Here is a 15,380-nt window from a genome sequence, read left to right as displayed (position 1 = left end):
CCTGCACTTGCATAGGAGACCTGGAGGAAGCCCCTGGCTCCTGACTTTGGAACAGGTCAGCTCAGGTTGTTGTGGAGTAAACCAGTGGATGGAAGTTCTTTCTGTGTCTTTGTAAATCTGATCTGCCTTTCCAATAAAAATACATCTTTTTTTTTTATAAGTAAGTTTTGAATTCTGGTACTTTTTTTTTTTTTAAAGATTTATTTTTATTATTTTTTCATTGGAAAGGCGGATATACAGAGAGGAGAGACAGAGAGGAAGATCTTCCGTCCGATGATTCACTCCCCAAGTGAGCGCAACGGGCCGATACTATGCCGATCCGAAGCCAGGAGCCTCTTCCGGGTCTCCCACACGGGTGCAGGTTCCCAAGGCTTTGGGCCGTCCTCGACTGCTTTCCCGGGCCACAGGCAGGGAGCTGGAAGGGAAGCGGGGCTGCCGGGATTAGAACCGGCGCCCATATGGGATCCCGGGCGTGCAAGGCGAGGACCTTTAACCACTTGCGCCACCGCGCCAGGCCCGAATTCTGGTACTTTTAACAAAATTCAAAAAGGGTTACAGAGAGAGAAGGTAAAAGAGGGCTCTTCCATTCACTGGTGTACTGCCTAAATAGCTGCAACAGCCAGCACTGGGTATGACCATATCTAGGAATTTCTTCTGGGTCTCCCATGTGCGGTTGTCTTCCATTGCCTTCCTGGCCACATCGAAATGGAGCTAGGTCAAAAGTGGTGCAGCCAGCTCTTGAACCTGGTTTGAGTGTTAGCATTGCACGCGGCAGCTGCTTTACCCACTCTAAGTATGAGCCCTGAATCCTGATGCTTTTTATTTTATTACTTGATTTTCCATTTTTAACATTACATGATTAAACGTTTTTAATTTTATAAAGTGTTTATTTTTATCTACTTGAAGCTGAGGTGGAGATCTTGCATCCATTGCTTCACTCCGTAGATATGTGCTTGCCAAAGCCAGGAGCTTGGGTCAGGGGCAGCGTGACACGTGTGCTTGAACCACCTACTGTCTTCGAGGATACCTTAGCAGCAAGTTGAAATAGAAACGGAGCAACCAGGATTTCAACCAGGCATTGTAACTCTGTATTTAGGAAAATCAGTCAAGCTGTGGAAATTGCCAGAGTAAAGTATAAGGAATATGCTGTAAGTAGGGAGAAAATTACTATGACCATAAGAAAAAAAAATCAGTACATACGTGGGAATATAGTTTAATAAAAAATTCATTGTGCTGTGTTTGACATAAACAGAGTGGGTAGTGAAGGCACACCTGCTCAGTACTCTTTTGAAGTTCAGGTTATTTGTCACTTATTTTTTTATGTGCTTGGCAGTTATTTTGCACATCGAAAACATGCATATTTCTAAACTTGCAGCTTTTGCTTGCAGGCATGCGTAATGTGTTTGTGTGTGTGTGTGTGTAGTGAATTTCTTTTAAGTAGTGATAAAGGGTAGTCAGCTTGAGAACTAGAACTTGAAGCTGTTTAGATTGGGAAATTGTAAACAGTTTGTAATTTTTTTTTCCTTTGGTACAGTTGTCATAACATTTTAATAACAGTTGAAGGAATGAATATTTTGCCTATACCAATAGACAAATATCATGTGGTTACATAATAAAAAGTAAATTTTTGAGAATGGGGAGGGTGGCCTATGTTGTTGTATATTATTTGGTTATACTTCAAATGAAGATTTTTTTAAATTAGGATTTAGATCTCAGCCTCCCGTGATACATTTTTAAATTTTTTCTTAGAAACCCTCCTTAAGCATCTTAAACATTTATTTTTTCTTGTTTTTAAGTTTTATTTGCTTTTAAAATTAGTTTTTAAAGAGCCCCCTGTGATTTAAACTATTTTCCAAATAGTTTATTCTAATCAATTCTTAAGGTAGTCTTTGTCTTATCAGCTCAGTAGCATGTAGCTCAGCCTATGAGGTATCATTTCATGGTGAGAGAATTAAGGGCTGGCATCCATGTATAACAGTTTTTATTTTTCTGGCACCCACTGGCCATGTTCCTTTCTCTACTTGCTGAGATGTGCTTTCTCATATATAAAATGTGGATTTTAAGTTATGTGTGGTATTTGCAGCTATCCCATGATTTTAGCTTGATTGAAGTACATGGTCGTGGGGCTTGCCCTCAGATGAAATCCAGTCTCACCCTTTATCCTGGTGGAATGGTTCCTGGGGGGAGTTCTCTTGCTGCCAGATTGCTTCCCAGCATCACTTGAGCAAGATCCTCAATCTTTGCGAAGATTCCAGCTGATGACTAATTTGTCATATTGTTGTTTTTCTTCCTGAGAAAAGAATGTGTTTTCCATTGTACATAAAACATCAATCCTCATGATATTTGATGAACACCAATTTTACACATCTTGACCTTTGACATGAGTGAGTTTAATCAGGGAGAGCTAAGTAGCCTGTGTCTCAGTGCTTTTATAATTCAGTTTTTACTTGTAAATCCTTTGTTTTCCCTCCTTGCAAGTAAATAATTTCTAGTTTACAAATTAATCAACTTTCCTTTTTGTTTTCAGGATGCAATTAGAAGTCACAGCGAATCAGGTACTTTTCCGTATTACTTACTAAATAGTGTCTTTTTGTGTGCTGTGTGTCTTATGTTGACTTTCCCACTTGTGGGTTCTCTTTGTCCTCTCTCTGTTAAGCCTCACCTTCAGCCCTATCCAGCAGCCCCAACAATTTGAGCCCAACGGGCTGGTCACAACCGAAAACTCCTGTGCCAGCGCAGAGAGAACGGGCCCCAGGATCTGGAACCCAGGAGAAAAACAAAATTGTGAGTGTTGCCATCAGCACCTCATATCTGTTTGGGTTTAGGAAGAAAAACCTGGTTGGAAAGTAGAATTCTTTTTACTTATTTGGGGATAGGACTCAAATAAGATACATTCAGGGATCTCAAGTGTGCTGCCTTTGTCATGCTTACTTTAGAGAATTTGGCAGTTTGCTACAACAGAACAGTGTTTTCTCAAAAGACAAAATTGAGATTATAGTTAACATGTATCTTTAAAAGCTGTGGGAACAGTGGAGGTTGGATAGATTTTTGGTTGGATGTCCTTGTTACCAACAGCCTGTCGCCATGCTCTGGAATATCATTTCTGCTTGTTTCAGAGGCCGCGCGGACAGAGAGATTCCAGCTACTACTGGGAAATAGAAGCCAGTGAAGTGATGCTTTCCACTCGGATTGGGTCTGGCTCCTTTGGAACTGTATATAAGGGCAAATGGCATGGTGAGTCCAGGGCCCACCCTTCGTCACAGGGCTTCAGTGATGTCAGAAGTAAGCCCAGAGAGGCCAAGGAGATTCCCAAGATAGCTGATTATGTCTGAAGATTCGACTGGATGGTAGATTTGAAATCTCACAGAATTTGGTTTAGATGCCTGGTGCTTTAATTTGCATGTTGTTTAGACAGGTAGAAAAATGTGGACAAGGTTTGAGTTCTGTAATCAGTGTTAGGATGGCTGACTTGTCCTAGACCGATTAAGCACAGGCTGCACAGGGAGCTGCTGTGAAGCTCCTGAAATGAGCAGGAGTCTGCTGATTGAGTGGAAAGCACGAGAATTGGGGAGGGATCTTAAGGATTTCACATGCCAGAAAATTGAGGTCCTGAGAGGGGGCTAACTTGCTTGTCCGTGACCAGTTAGTTTTGGCATAACAAAGGTAAGAATGTCTTGACAAAGCTCTTTAATATGCCCAGGGTTCACTGTGGTTAGGCCTGTCCAACAGAATAGGTAGATTTAATTCTGCAATCTGTGCAATGTTAGTTATTTTTGTTTGTTTGTTTGTTTGTTTTAAAGATTTATTTTTATTTGAAAGTCAGATATATAGAGAGGAGGACAGAGAGAGGAAGATCTCCCATCTGATGATTCACTCCCCAAGTGGCCACAACAGCTGGTGCTGCGCTGATACGAAGCCAGGAGCCAGGAACTTCCTCCTCATGTGGGTGCAGGGTCCCAAGGCTTTGGGCCGTCCTTGACTGCTTTCCCAGGCCACAAGCAGGGAGCTGGATGGAAAGTGGAGCTGCCGAGATTAGAACTGGCACCCACATGGGATCCTGATGCATTCGAGGCGAGGACTTTAGCTGCTAGGCCATGCTGCCAGGCCCAATGTTAGTTGTTTTGATTGAAGCTTTATTACTTGTGAGAAATTTAGTTTAACTTTTGTTAATTGCAGCTTGTGTATTTGGGTAGTATACTTAAAATTTACTTCAAGTTTTCACTGCTTCTGGCTTTGGCTTTAGGGTGTCAGCAAATAGTAAGCAGGTTTTTGTTGTCTCTGCTTTGGATTCTACTGTGATCATCATCATTATTAGAGCTGTATTTGGCAGAGTTATGGAGTGAGAGAGCTACCATCTGCTGATTTACTCCCTAGATGACCACAATGGCCAGGGCTAAACTAGGCTGAGCTGGGAGCTTTTTGTGTGTCTTCTGTGCAGGTGCAGGACCCTGGCATATGGGCCATCTTCCACTGCTTTCCCAGGTGCCTTCTTGGAGGGCTGGGTCAGAAGTGGAACATGGGATGCTGCCTTTGCATTGGCACCGTGCCCGATGCCAGCCCTCATAATTACTTTGGAGATGCCCAAAGTAAGGAGCGTTGAGAATGTCATGTGAATGGAGCATTCAGATTCAAGGTGTTGAAACCTGAGACAACACCTGCAGGCTTCTGAGTGCCTTTGGCTTGTTAGCATGATTTTATGCCATTGGTTACTGATTACTTGAGAAATTCCTGGTTCATTAAGGGCATAGGACTAAATGTGTAAATTACATGTAGAATGATTCATTTTTCTTATAAAATTACATCCAGTGTACTTCTGGCCTATCTGCCAAATCCTAGGAAATTGACAGTGTTGGAAGAAATGTCGAAAGTCATGAACGGGGCAGCAGAGCCTTTTGTAGGGTGTACTGAATTGTATCTGAGATGGGAAGTAGAGCAGTGGATAGTGTGTTTAATATTTTCACTAAGAGCAGTTGATCATTTTTTTTAAAGATTTATTCATTTTTATTGGAAAGTAAGATATGTAGAGAGAAGGAGAGACAGAGAGGAAGATCTTCCATCTGATGAAGATGGCAGCCACAATGGCAGGAGCTGAGCCAATCCAAAGCCAGGAGCCAGGAGCTGCTTCAGGGTCCCCCATGTGGGTACAGGGTCCCAAGGATTTGGGCCATTCTTGGCCACTTTCCCAGGCCACAGCAGGGAGCTGGATGGGAAGCAGGGACGCCAGGATTAGAAGTGGTGCCCACATGGGAACCCTACACGTTCAGGGCAAGGGCTTTAGCCACTATGTTATCACGCTGGGCCCAAAGTTGATCATTTTAATACTGCTTTTTAAAAACCTTGGTTAGAAGATGCACTTTAAGTTGTTTCCAATTTAAAGTTCCCTCTGGTTGAGCGCTTTTATCTGGCAGTGTGTAGTTTGACAAGGCATTACTACTCGCAATACTGCTGATATGTTTCAGGTTTCTTTCAGTACTGCAAGCTCTGAAGCTCTGAAGAGATGTATTTGTAAGTTAGAAAGTCTCAAAGTGAAAAGAGTGAGCTTACACTGTGTTCCCCACAAACGAGCAATAGTCTGGGCGAAAAGGAAGAAGAGCAATCAGAAACCTTCATTTCTAGTTGGAGTGACAAGCTGTTTGTTTTTTTCTGTTCTGGTTATTTTCCCTCCTAAGTTTATTTTTATTTACTGATGTGTTAGTGAGAAAGAAGATGTCCCCATGTACTGCCTCCGGCCCCAGATGCCTGTGCTAGGTTGGGCTGAGACGAAGCTGGGAGCTGAATGCAGGTCTTTCCCGAGGATGGCAGGAACCCAGGACTGAGCCATCATGGCTGCTCTCTAGGGTCTGTGTTAGCAGGCATCGGGAGCCGGAGCTAGGGGCGACACCCAGCATCTTAGATGTGGGACACAGACGTCTTAACTGCTAGACTGAGAGCCACGCTCCACAGCGCAAACTTCATGCATTTGTGTATTATCCTTGTGTGGGGGAGCTGCTAATCTCTGTGTTGGCTGGTTTTATTCTCTGTATTGTTCCAAGGCAGCCACTCCCATTATATTTTCAGCTCAGACCATTCTGATGGGTTAAAGTAGAAAGGGTCTCAAAACAATCCAGATGGGATTCTAGGTCCTTAAAGGAAACTCGCATACCATGACAAGGGGAGCTGTTATGCCCAAGCTCAGAGGTGCCTTTTTTTTTTTTTTTTTTTTAAAGATTTATTTTTATTATTTTTTCATTGGAAAGGCGGATATACAGAGAGGAGAGACAGAGAGGAAGATCTTCCGTCCGATGATTCACTCCCCAAGTGAGCGCAACGGGCCGATACTATGCCGATCCGAAGCCAGGAGCCTCTTCCGGGTCTCCCACACGGGTGCAGGGTCCCAAAGCTTTGGGCCGTCCTCGACTGCTTTCCCGGGCCACAAGCAGGGAGCTGGAAGGGAAGCGGGGCTGCCGGGATTAGAACCGGCGCCCATATGGGATCCCGGGGGTGCAAGGCGAGGACCTTTAACCACTTGCGCCACCGCGCCGGGCCCCAGAGGTGCCTTTTGACCATAAGTTTGAGGGTCTGATTTACCAGCACATTGGAGGGATAAAGCCAGAGGTCAGTAGAGGTCAGAAGGACGCCCTCAGGAATGATGCAGAAAGCCTGAGGATGCAGAACCCCTCTGGGCAGATTGAGCCCCAAACCTTAGAGGAATAACCTCAGTAGCCTTCGGCCCCCTGGCAGCATGGCGCAGTAGTGGCAGTGGCTGGATGCTGCTGCTGGCCAGCGTCCTGAGTCAGGATCTGACTGCACAGTCCCACTCAGGAGCATCAGCTCCCAGCCCAGAGACTGCTTTCTGCTGAACAGGCCTCTCGGCCACACTGCTGTCAAGCGGAGAACTCTCCATTTGGTGCCTCATGATTCGGGGCTCTTGGCACTGTTTGTTCTTGACTGTGCTGAAAAGGGAAAGTGTAAGAGTTTCTGGTTTATTGCTTAGTAACTAGCTCTTGAGCTGCCACCTCCATAAAAAGTTACTCTGCCATTAACCTTTGTCATTAATTTACCTGTTGAGATAAATCTCCTTTAAATGTAAGGTTGAAAGCTTCAAGGGCATTGGATAATTCCAGAAGATTGTATAATTTTCTGCTTGTCTTAGAGATGGGTCTGAAAGGCAAAAGGATGAGCAACAGGCTGCATTAGAAAGAACCCGTGGCAGGACATGTTGGAGAGATGCTTGCAGACCTTTGCTCTGGGCAGCCCTTCCTCCTGTAGATGTGGGGCCAGGCAAGGCCTGGGGGTCCCAAGTCTCGGCCAGGGAATTTCTTGCTCAGTGTTCCAAGCTGAGTCTCAGCCCCTCCCTCTGCACAGCAGCACCTGCCGGTTTGTGGAATCGTCACTTGCCTCACTGTAATTCCACTTAAGAGTCCAGTATTTCCTGGACTTTTTTTTTTTAAACATTGGGTTTTCTTGTGTGATCTAGCAATGAATAAAACATAAGAATTTGTTATGTTAGTTTATGTTCTGGTTGAGACCATAAACAAAGACTGCCATGAATTATAGTGCTAAGCAAAAAGGTGGGGGACAGCAGGTGTAGTGTGGCTGGCTGCTTTGCAGGTGTTGGTCACCGGGGGCCTGTGGTGGTAGCTCCATCGAGGGAGGCACACAGCCAGTGCAGCATGGGCCCTGCCTGGCACAGAGTGCCCAGAGCTCTGAAGGGCTTCGCTAGAGAGAGCCAGAAATCAGGCGTGGCTGAGGCCTGCAGACACGCACCAGGGTGATGGAGGACAGCGATTCTTTGTCTTGGACTCGCTTGTCTCCATTGATTCGAGCAGGATGAAATCCTCTCGGGGCGGGGCTTGGTTTACTTGCACAGAGGTGTGTGGTGCTGCCGTGCAGAACACAGCTGCCAAGTGTACAGAGGGGCTCGGTGTAAGCTGGCACCCTGCTGTTTTACCAGCTGCTTGGCAGGCATTCGGTCTTCCTGTCCGTGACCTGCAGAGGAGTACGTGTTTGGAGAGTAGTTGGATTTAGGAAGATAGGAAGACTTTGTGTTGATGAAACAGAGAGAAGTAGAAGAAATTCTTTGTATGTGGTGTCGTGTGGCTAAGCGATGGTCTGTGTGGAAACAGCGCAGGGTGTTCAGCTGCCTGAGAGGAGGGGCTGCGGCTGCCTGGGGCTCCAGGGGATGCACTGCTGACCGGGAACAGTGTGTGCTGAGCTGTGCTGGGGCAGGGCATAGCTGTGGAGAGGGATGGTAAAGGACAGGGCTGCCCCGCTGTGCCCGTGCACCAGGAGGCCACCGGAAGCAGTAGCTCATCCAGCGTCACCTCCTTCTCACACCCCTACACCTGTCCTGGCCCTAGCCTGCCAGTATGGCCATCTTCTTGGCCCTGCTGAATGGGCTGGTCCACCCTCATGAGTTGCTCCTTTTTGTTGTCAGCCCTGGTGCGAACCAGCCACAGCGGCCTCCTCCATGGCCTCCTGCTTTCTTTCAGTGCCAAGTCACAACAGAGTTTCAGAGGCAGTTTCTGTTTCTGTTCCTCTGAACTCACCTCTCAGTTGCAGTGTGCTCACTCTGGACCAAGTATGCTCCCCTGCACTGAAACCTTTCCCTTGGCTGCTCTCTTTTCTTCTGAAAAGCTAACAGTTATGCAAAAGACTGTCTCTCCTACTCAGGCTGAGGAACTTTATGTTACGCATGTCTCGTGCGGTTGACCATTGCCTAGGTAGGAGCTCTGACTGGGGCGGGCACCGTTGTCATCTTACGTCATCAGCGCCTTCTCAGGCCACCCTGTGCCTTTGGTAAACTCAAGTGCAGCTGAGTGCTGGGAGCCAGTTTGAAGGCTGTGTTGCGGTGACGCCTTGTAGCTTTCAGCAATGAAACGACACCTTTTGAGGAAAGCAATTTGGGACCTACTGGAAGAACTGCCTGCCTGCCTGCCGGTTGGTGCTCCCCAAATGTGAACCGAGTGCTCCTACAGAAAGATTCTAGGGGTGCTTTCACTGTGTGGAAGGGCTAAGTCCCTGGTGTCATCCAGCTGGTTCGCACTTTGGTCCTTAGTAAATTCATTGATTGTGAAATTATGAGCCCTAAGAGAGCTTCAGCTAATTTTGGAAAGTTGTTGCAAAGAATCAGTGGATAAAATAGCACCTTTATTTTACATACTTGGATTTCAGAACAAAATAAGCAAAACCCCCCACAATATGCAACACTGCAACTAAGCCCACTGTCAAAGTGAGGGGAGGGGATAGGGCTTGAGGGACGCCTGCCCAGAGCAAGGAGCTTGTGCAGAGTGCCAACACCTCGGCGTTTTTCACGAGTTTGTCGAAAGCGGCTTCTGAACGTGCAGCCCGTGTGAAGGAGTGACCACGAGAGGGCTTACGTGCCATTAGGAGGCTGGCGCTACTCCCAGTGCTTGGCAGGCAGGTGGCATAGCAGTGCCGTGGGAGTCGCATGAGGCTGCGGTCCTGGCTCCGGGATTTTGGCTTTCTGTGTGAGAATAACGGGTATGGGATGATAGTACAGCTCTGAGGGTTACAGGGAATTGAAGCGCACAGTGCCAGGGTATTGCAAGGACTCAGTATTAGAATTAGTTTTTAAATTTTTATTTTTTTAAAGTATGATTTGATAGTTTCATTCATGTTTGCCCATTTCTATTAGTTTTCTGTATTTTCCTTTTTTCTTAAGTACTATGTTTTTTAAAAGATTTATTTAGTTTTATTAGAAAAGCGGATATACAGAGATGAGGAGACACAAAGAGGAAGATCTTCCATCCGATGATTCACTCCCTAAGTGGCCACAACAGCTGGAGCTGAGCCAATCCAAAGCAGGAGCTAGGAGAGTCTTCCGGGTCTCCCACGTGGGTGCAGGGTCCCAAAGCTTTGAGCTGTCCTCGACTGCTTTCCGAGGCCAGAAGCAGGGAGCTGGATGGGAAGCAGGGCTGCCAGGATTAGAACAATGCCCATAAGGGATTCTGGCACGTGCAAAGCTAGGACTTTAACTGCTATGCTATTGCACCAGGCCCACTTTTTTTTTTTTTAAGATTTATTTTTACTGGAAAGATTTATAGAATGAAGGAGAGGCAGAGAAAAATCTTCCATCCTCTGGTTCACTTTACAAGTAGCCACAACGACTGGAGCTGAGCCGATCCTAAGGCAGGAGGTTCTCCCACGTGGGTGCAGGGTCCCAATGCTTTGGCCATCTTCTACTGCTTTCCCTGGTCACAAGCAGGGAGCTGAAAGGGAAGTGGGCCAGCTGGGATACAAACTGGCACCCATATGGGATTCCAGCACTTGCAAGGTGAGGACTTTAGCCACTTGGCTGCTGCGCTGGGGCCCAGCATTACTTTCTTTATAAAAACAGATTCTACTTATTTAAAGGCAGAGTTAGAGTTCTTCCATCTGCTGGTTTTCTCCCCCAGTAGCTGCAGCAGCTAGAGCTGGACTAAGTTGAAGTAAGTCGGGAATCGGCAATTTCTTCCACGTCTCCCAAGTGTGTACAGAGGGCCTAACCACTTAGGCCACTTAGCCTGCTTTCTAGGCTGTTAACAGGGAACTGGATCCACGTTGGAGCTGCAGGGACTCAAACCCAGGCTCATGGCGTCTGGGCGTCGCAGGCAGCGCTTTCCTTGCTGTAGTGCTGGCCCCAGAAGGAATGACACTGAAGGCAGAGTAGTTTAATTGCAATATAGGGTTTTGTAGTTTTAGAGGTGCTACCTTGAATCTAACCATATGGATGTGGAGTCCCATAGCAGCAGCTGTTAAATGCCTCTGCCTCATGCCCGCCTGCAGCCCTTCCTGTGCCAGTGGCAGCCTCGGGCCAAGGCTGGCCTGTGCCCTGTGACCTTCCCTCACTGGGACTGCTGAAAGCAAGCTGGCTAAAGGTGTATGGTGGGTAAGAATAGCTGCAGCCATTTTTCTAGACATCTGGTTTAGAATTTTACAGTTGTCTTCCATCTGTACAGATACATGATCTTTTTGAGTGACTCACTGTCTCCCTGCTCCCCTCCAACTAATAAAGGCCATTTAACTGGTCGCACTGACTACAGACTAATTTACAGGAGACGTTGCGGTGAAGATCCTTAAGGTTGTCGACCCGACGCCAGAGCAGCTCCAGGCCTTCCGAAACGAGGTGGCTGTCCTGCGGTGAGTTGGGCACTGACCTGTTCTGGCCGCCGAGTTGGAGGGAGACTGCAGAGAAAGTGGCTGCAGAGCCAGGGGCTGTGCCAGTCGGCGCTCGCGGCCTGCGCCCTGCCGCTGGGCAGTCCTCCCTCATGGGTGGAGGCCTCAGGCCCACAGAAGTGTCCCTTTTCATGAGAATAGCGTGTTCCATGCCCTCCAAGCACAATAACCTAAGTCCCGCCTGGCTCGGAGTTTTGATCTGAGGTAAGGAGAAACGGGTCCTATCTTTCAAGAACACGGTTAGATTGTCTTACTTGGGATTCCAAAACCTGCTTTTTTGGTCACTATTTAGATTTTGTAGGAGTTAAGTTGAATAGTTGCTCCTGCAGATGACAGGGCCTTTGACCCCTGGGGAGAGTGTGAAGACATACCCCTTTGGGCTCCTTGGTTTGCTCCCCAGCTGGCCTACCTGTGCCCTCTGCTGCGGAGTGTGGGGTTGTCCAGAACACAGAATCGGGTGCAAAGCATTTTCTTCCTTTTCCTCCCCAGCAAAACACGGCATGTGAACATCCTGCTCTTCATGGGGTACATGACAAAGGACAACCTGGCGATTGTGACCCAGTGGTGTGAGGGCAGCAGCCTCTACAAACATCTGCATGTCCAGGAGACCAAGTTCCAGATGTTCCAGCTAATTGACATCGCCCGCCAGACAGCTCAGGGCATGGAGTGAGTAGATGGTCTGTCATTCCCTGTGCCAGAGTCGGAAGAGCTTTCTAACCCCACCAAGTGATGCTGTGGTCCCTTGGCACAACCGAGAACAGGCCCCTAGGTCAGACAGCAGCAGCGAGCAGCTCCGGCTCCCCCTCCAGCCCAGCGGCCCTTTGGGTGCTCCCATTCAGGCTCCAGACGCTCCCCATGTTTTTTCCCACAACCTGAGAACACACTGGGGGTGGGGCTGCAGGCTTATCCCTTCTGCTGGGGTGGTGTGGTAGTACTACTGGGCATCTGAGCCTGGCCCATCCATAAGTGTACACCAGGGTTTGAGCAGATGTCGCTTTTGGGATTCCTCATTCCCTGTGTAAAGAACCCATGAAGGACTCCCTTCCCTGCGTCCTCAGATACCGGCCCTCCCGGCTGTCTGTGCTGTGAGGAGCGTGCAGGTGCACGGTGCGGCCAGGGGCCTGGGCTCCTCAGACCTTCATGTGAACACAGGTCTGTGGGCACTGCACGTACCAGGCTTGCCTGGGCCACAGAGTCCGTAGGAAGCTGCTCTCCCCCTTAAAGTGAGAGCCAGAGCTGTGCTCATCCAAAATCCAGGAGCCAGGAGCTCTTCTGGGTCTCCCACGTGGGTGCGGGGTCCAAGGCTTTGGGCCGTCTTCTGTTCCAGGCCCCAAGCAGGAAGCAGCCGGGACACGGACTGAGGCCCAAGGCAGCACTGTTGTGTGGGATGCCAGCATTGTCAGCAGCAGCTTGCCTTGCCTTTGATGTAGCTAAGAAATGGCCAGGATTACTTTCTAGGAAAATGCTTAGACCACAGTTTGCATACCATAAAATTCACTCTTTTAAGACGTATAGAGCTTGTGGTTTTTAGTTTTTGTAGAACTCTGCAGCCATTGGCATTTTTTAGAACATTCTTAGTCCCGAAAGCTGTACCCTCAGCAGTCATCCCAGCTTCGGAGTCTGGTTTGTCTCTGAATTTTACCTCCTGAGTACATTTCACGGAACTGGAATTTTTCTGAAGGTGTAACTTTTTTAAAAAAAGATTGATTTATTTTTATTGGAAAGGTGGATATGAAAAGAGGAGGAGAGACAGAGAGAAAGATCTTCCGTCAGATGGTTCACTCCCCAAGTGAGCGCAATGGCTGGAGCTGAGCCAATCCGAAGCCAGGAGCCAGGAGCTCTTCTGGGTCTCCCACACGGGTGCAGGGTTCCAAGGCTTTGGCCCGTCCTCCACTGTTTTGCCAGGCCACAAGCAGGGAGCTGGATGGGAAGCAGGGCTGCAGGGATTAGAACCAGCGACCATATGGTATTCTGGCACGTGCAAGGTGAGGACTTTAACCACTACACTATCACGCTGGGCCCTGGAGCAGTAACAAATATCTAAGTTGTAGTCTTTTGTTCCTGGCTCAAGGTTTTGTAGCCTGTTCAAGGTTAGTGCAGGCTGTCGGCACTTTCTTCTTTTCTGGCCTGAGTGGTACTCCATTGTGTGGGTTTGGTGCTTTAGTCACTCCTCAGTTGAGAAACATCTGGATTGTCAGAACTGCTGTGGGGTCCAACTGATGCTCCACAAGGTGAGAGCGCACTTACACAACACCCTCCCCTTCAAGGGGAGTCGGGCCGTGTGCCCCTGTGAGACGCCTGGCCGGGACCCCGCAGGCCTCCACAGCTGTAGTTCAGAACAGCTCTCCAGCCAAACGGTTGTTAAAACTTTCTTTTCCCTTCACAGCTACTTGCACGCGAAGAACATCATCCATAGAGACATGAAATCCAACAGTATCCTTCAGTTGCCGGCTCTCTGCCTCCTGCCTTCGGATGCGGGGGACCACGACGCTTGGATCACAGTGGGCTTGGATCGGGGCTAGCACTTTTTTAGGAAAACAAGCAAAAATCAGGAGGAAACAAAGTCTCCCAAGGCCGTCCGTGGTGCTCAGGGAGCCGCCTCGGGACGTCCCTCTGACGTGGCAGATGCTCACGGAGCTGCTTGTGTGAGGTTAAACTTGAGAGTCGTGTCCGGCTTCGCAGTGTTCACTCCGTGTAACCGGATGGGGTTCCGGCTTTTGTGCTTCTTTCTAGTTGGTGGATAGTGTGTATCTCATCAGAAAATAGCTACGCGCTAAATGTTGTAAGACTTCCTTATTTTAAATTGTCTGTTTTCAGCTGTGGAAATGGTTTCCAGAGGGAGTCCTTGGCCCTTTGTAAGGCTTAATGTATTTTTACAAAATTGGAATAGACGATGAATAGAGCTGTTTTATGCTACAAACAATAACATCTAACAGTTTCGAGTTCGCCACTCTGCCAGCCCTGAGCTTCTGGGCCATTACAAGGCACCTGCTTGTTTTGTTTTTTTTTAATGTACTTTTATTTGAAAGGCAGGTTTACAGAGATTTTCTTTCTACTGGTTCATTCCGCAAATGGCTATAGTAGCCAGAGCTGAGCTGTTCATCTCTAACTGGGAGCCAGGAGCTTTTTTCAGTTCTCCTACATGAGTGCAGAGTTCAAAAGACTCCATCCTCCACCGCTTCCCCAGGCCACAGCAGAGAACTGGACTGGAAGTGGGGCAGCTGGGACACGAACCAGCACCTGTCTGGGCTCCCAGTGCCATGGAGTGGACTGCACTGGCCCCTGGGCATCTAGTTTAGACATGACAGCCTAGTTTAGGTGTGTCACACGGAGCACCTTTTGGTGGTGGGTGATTTGGGGCAACCACACACTACCACAGTCGCAGTCACTGCAGGTTTGAAGAGTGAATTAGACACCTGCACACAGATCCCAGGATGTGAACCGTGTGACTGCCCTTGGTTCTGCACGTGTGTGAAATCAGCAGTGACGGCGTGGCCGCAGGTAGCATGTCAGCATCCACCCACGTTATCTGCTCTCCTGAGGGTGGATGCAGGCACAGAGGACTTGGGGCACTGACGCCAGTCTTGTAGCAGCCCTGGCACAGCCTGTGCTGCCAGCCGTGGTTTAAGGCACCTGCTCTGCCTGGGTTCTCACAAGCCCTCAGACCTGCCTCCCAGATAGGCAGCCAGCCAGAGCAGCAGAGCGGACACTTGCCCTTATCTTTATGGCTGAAGTCTTGCAGCCTGAGCAATGTCTACTTGTTTCCTACGAGTAGTTGTTTGAAAGTATTTTAGGAATATTTTCAGAAACCTAGTAACTTCTGCAGTGCTATGTCTGGGACAGAGATAAGGAGAGTTAATTGTATTATAAAGAACTTTGGGGGCCCAGTGAAGAAGCCTAGTGGCTGAATCTTCACCTTGCAATGGCTGGGATGTCATATTGGTGCCTATTCATGCCCTGGCTGCTCCACTTCCCATCCAGCTCACTGCCTGTGGCCTGGAAAATCAGTAGAGGATGGCAAAAAGCTTTGGGACCCTGCACCCGTGTGGGAGACCTGGAAGTTCCTGGCTCCTGACTTCTGATTAGTTCAGTTCCAGCCATTGCAGCCACTTGGGGAGTGAACCAGCGGACAGAAGATTTTTCTCTCTATATATAAATCTACCTTTCCAGTAAAAAACCAAACAAACAAAAAACCCCAGATCTTTGGGAAAAAAGAACTTTTA

General features: G+C 48.0%; 1 protein-coding gene and 1 long non-coding RNA gene across 5 annotated transcripts in view; both read left to right on the top strand.

The window, feature by feature from the left end:
- The window catches only part of RAF1 (Raf-1 proto-oncogene, serine/threonine kinase), a 60,180-nt gene that overhangs the window by 42,832 nt on the left and 1,968 nt on the right, over positions 1-15,380 (top strand). For all 4 annotated transcript variants that reach the window (XM_040995220.1, XM_040995223.1, XM_040995224.1 and 1 more), the window contains 6 exons: positions 2,528-2,555; positions 2,657-2,784; positions 3,117-3,234; positions 11,037-11,121; positions 11,647-11,823; positions 13,544-13,590. In XM_040995220.1, coding sequence (XP_040851154.1) covers positions 2,528-2,555; positions 2,657-2,784; positions 3,117-3,234; positions 11,037-11,121; positions 11,647-11,823; positions 13,544-13,590 — 583 coding nt within the window. The remainder of the gene's footprint in view (positions 1-2,527; positions 2,556-2,656; positions 2,785-3,116; positions 3,235-11,036; positions 11,122-11,646; positions 11,824-13,543; positions 13,591-15,380) is intronic.
- Positions 5,268-8,789, top strand: LOC121166120. Its single transcript, XR_005885345.1, has 2 exons — positions 5,268-6,177; positions 6,532-8,789. It is a non-coding gene; the product is annotated as an uncharacterized LOC121166120 (long non-coding RNA).

Source organism: Ochotona curzoniae, unplaced genomic scaffold, assembly GCF_017591425.1.
Source record: "Ochotona curzoniae isolate NIBS_2020 unplaced genomic scaffold, NIBS_Ocur_1.0 contig_908, whole genome shotgun sequence".
NCBI classification, from domain to species: domain Eukaryota; kingdom Metazoa; phylum Chordata; class Mammalia; order Lagomorpha; family Ochotonidae; genus Ochotona; species Ochotona curzoniae.
This window is presented reverse-complemented; position numbering and strand designations above follow the sequence as displayed.